At 40.6% G+C, this 2500-nt stretch overlaps 1 protein-coding gene across 1 annotated transcript in view; it reads right to left on the minus strand.

Moving 5' to 3' along the window:
• Positions 1 to 1555, minus strand: part of LOC113804806 (polyunsaturated fatty acid 5-lipoxygenase) — a 38324-nt gene extending 36769 nt beyond the window's left edge. The window contains exon 1 of the mRNA XM_070125804.1: positions 677 to 1555. Within this exon, the coding sequence (XP_069981905.1) occupies positions 677 to 1231 (555 nt within the window). The 5' untranslated portion in view covers positions 1232 to 1555. The remainder of the gene's footprint in view (positions 1 to 676) is intronic.
• Between the last annotated feature and the right edge of the window lie 945 nt (positions 1556 to 2500).

Below are 2500 nucleotides of genomic sequence, written 5' to 3' on the forward strand. Positions count from 1 at the left end.
CATTTTGTGTTAAATATACCCCTTACCTTTTTTCCCACTATCTTTGATTAAGTTTTAATAATCTTTTGATAAATACATCCTTTACCTTTTTCCACCATCATTAAGTAAGTTTTCATTCTGTTGTGTTAATTATAGCCAATACCATTATTCCATCATTAATTAAGTTTTAATTTTTGTGTCAAATATGCCCCTTACTTTTTTACATTATCTTTAAGTCATCATATCCCTTAACGTTTCCCCACCATCATTAAGTTTTCATTCTCTTGTGCTACATATAGCCAATGACTTTATTCCATCATCTATAATTAAGTTTTCATTCTCTTGTGCTAAATATACCCCTTCCTTTTAACATAGTTTTTAATTGACTTCATTCTCTTGTGTTAAATACACCCCTTTCTTGTTTTCCATCTTTGTGTTAATTATCTTGCGTTAATTGTTATAACCCCTTATCTTTTTACATTATCTTTAATTCAGTTTTCATTCTTCTTAAATATATCCTTTACTTTTTTCTATTTTTAAGTTTCGTTTTCTTGTTTAAAATATATCCTTACCTTTATTCCATCATCTTTAAATATGTTTTAATTATCGTGTTAAATATAACTTTTACCATTTTACCAAATCATAAAGGAACAGGAAAGGTATATATTTTTCAATGAAAGGAAGAACAGCGGCTTACCTGAGCAACCATTCCCGGAGCGTGGACAGTGTAATTGTAGGAGCGTCGTTTGGCCTCCAGATCCGACTTGCGAGGCTCGATGCAAGGGTCGTCCTGCGGCAGACACGTCGCGAACTCCCTGAAGACGTACTCGTGGGAGTGCTCGACCCACCGGTGAATGGGGAAGAAGTAGGTGTCCCTCTGCTCGGATGCTGTGTCGTACAGGCTCGGGGAGTGGTAGTAGGTCTTCGTTGACTTGCTGTTGCTGTTCTTCGAGGGCCATTTCTTGTTCACTCGCCGGTCTTCGACGTGGATGTAGTCGCAGAACCAGTCATCGGCTATGCCACGGTCGTCTCGTGTGAGTCTCATGACGGAGACCTTGCCGAAGTTCTCGGGACAGTCCATGCTGTAGGTGTCCTTCTTGCAGCGCTCGAGGTCATTGTAGAAGATCTTGTCCAGCTTGACCCGCGAGGAGCAAACGCCTTTCTCGTCTTCGAGGACGACGTAGACATTGGCGTCTGTCCCGGCTCCCTCCTGGTCGCCCGTTTTCACAATCAGTTGCAGACTTTTTCCCATAATTGCAGACGTTCTCTGTTCGTTTCAATCACTATCCCTCTAACAGATGCTAGTATATCTCGTAACGAAGTATAAAAAGCTTCAGCAATATTACTCCACAGTTTTGTTTTCTGAATAACTATAGTTCCTCCGGGCTCTGTGTCTGCAGTCGACTGGGTCAAGAAAGGGGAATCTCTCTCGAGCAGGTGAGAGCATCAACTAAGTCTTGGCACGCCGGTACTGTATGAAGACGCGTTCTTATCAGTAGATAGGGTATGGCCGAGGTAGCTTAAGGTCGCCAGATAAGGCAAGAAGGTCACAACGAAGCCACACGATCTGAAAAGAAGACGAATCTGTGATATGTATTAAAAAAAATAGTTCTGAACTAGTAAGAAAAAGAAATATTTCCTAGGCTTTTCATATGTTAAGCAGATTAGTATGGGAAGTTAGAGAGAGAGAGAGAAAAAAAGAAAGAGAGAGTGATTAACTGAGTATTACTATCACCCAACCATCAACCACCCATTAGCCAGCCAATCAACTACTGGTCAGTTAGCCAACCAGCCTGCCAGTTAGACAGACAGAAAATCAACCAACTTGCCAACCAGTTAACTAGCCGATCAGCCACCCAACGAAAAAGGAGAGAAAAGACAAATAAACAAATAAATATTCATCCGAAGCAAATATAACCATAGGGCTAACACACAGTTAAAACAGATTATACTGAACACACGCAGGTTCCATCACAGGGTTAAGCATCATCATGTTTGGTCTTGATGCAGCCTTTAGTCATAATTTTACCTCAATTCAGAGATGTCGGTAAACATACTTCATCCTTTCTTTTGGTAAATATCAATAGCTATGTCTAAATCTACCTATCTGTTCATCTATCCATCTATATATCTAATTAAGTCTCTCTCTCTCTCTCTCTCTCTCTCTCTCTCTCTCTCTCTCTCTCTCTCTCTCTCTCTCTCTCTCTCTCTCTCTCTCTCTCTCTCTCTCTCTCCTCCTCTCCTCTTTCTCTTCTCTCCTCTCTCCTCTCCCTCTCTCCTCTCCCTCTCTCCTCTCTCTCTCTCTCTCTCTCTCTCTCTCTCTCTGCCTAGCTACGTAAATTACCTACTTATTTATCTATCTATCTACATAGCAATCCACATTCTTACACACCATTTATCTTCATACAAAAACAATGGTTCCCAAACTTTTTCTGACCGTTACCCAGTTTTCATCCATGATGCTTGTTCAGGGATAATTCATGACAACAGAGAATGTCTATAGTCCTCAGTAAGTTCATAT

Source organism: Penaeus vannamei, chromosome 9, assembly GCF_042767895.1.
Source record: "Penaeus vannamei isolate JL-2024 chromosome 9, ASM4276789v1, whole genome shotgun sequence".
Lineage (NCBI taxonomy): Eukaryota > Metazoa > Arthropoda > Malacostraca > Decapoda > Penaeidae > Penaeus > Penaeus vannamei.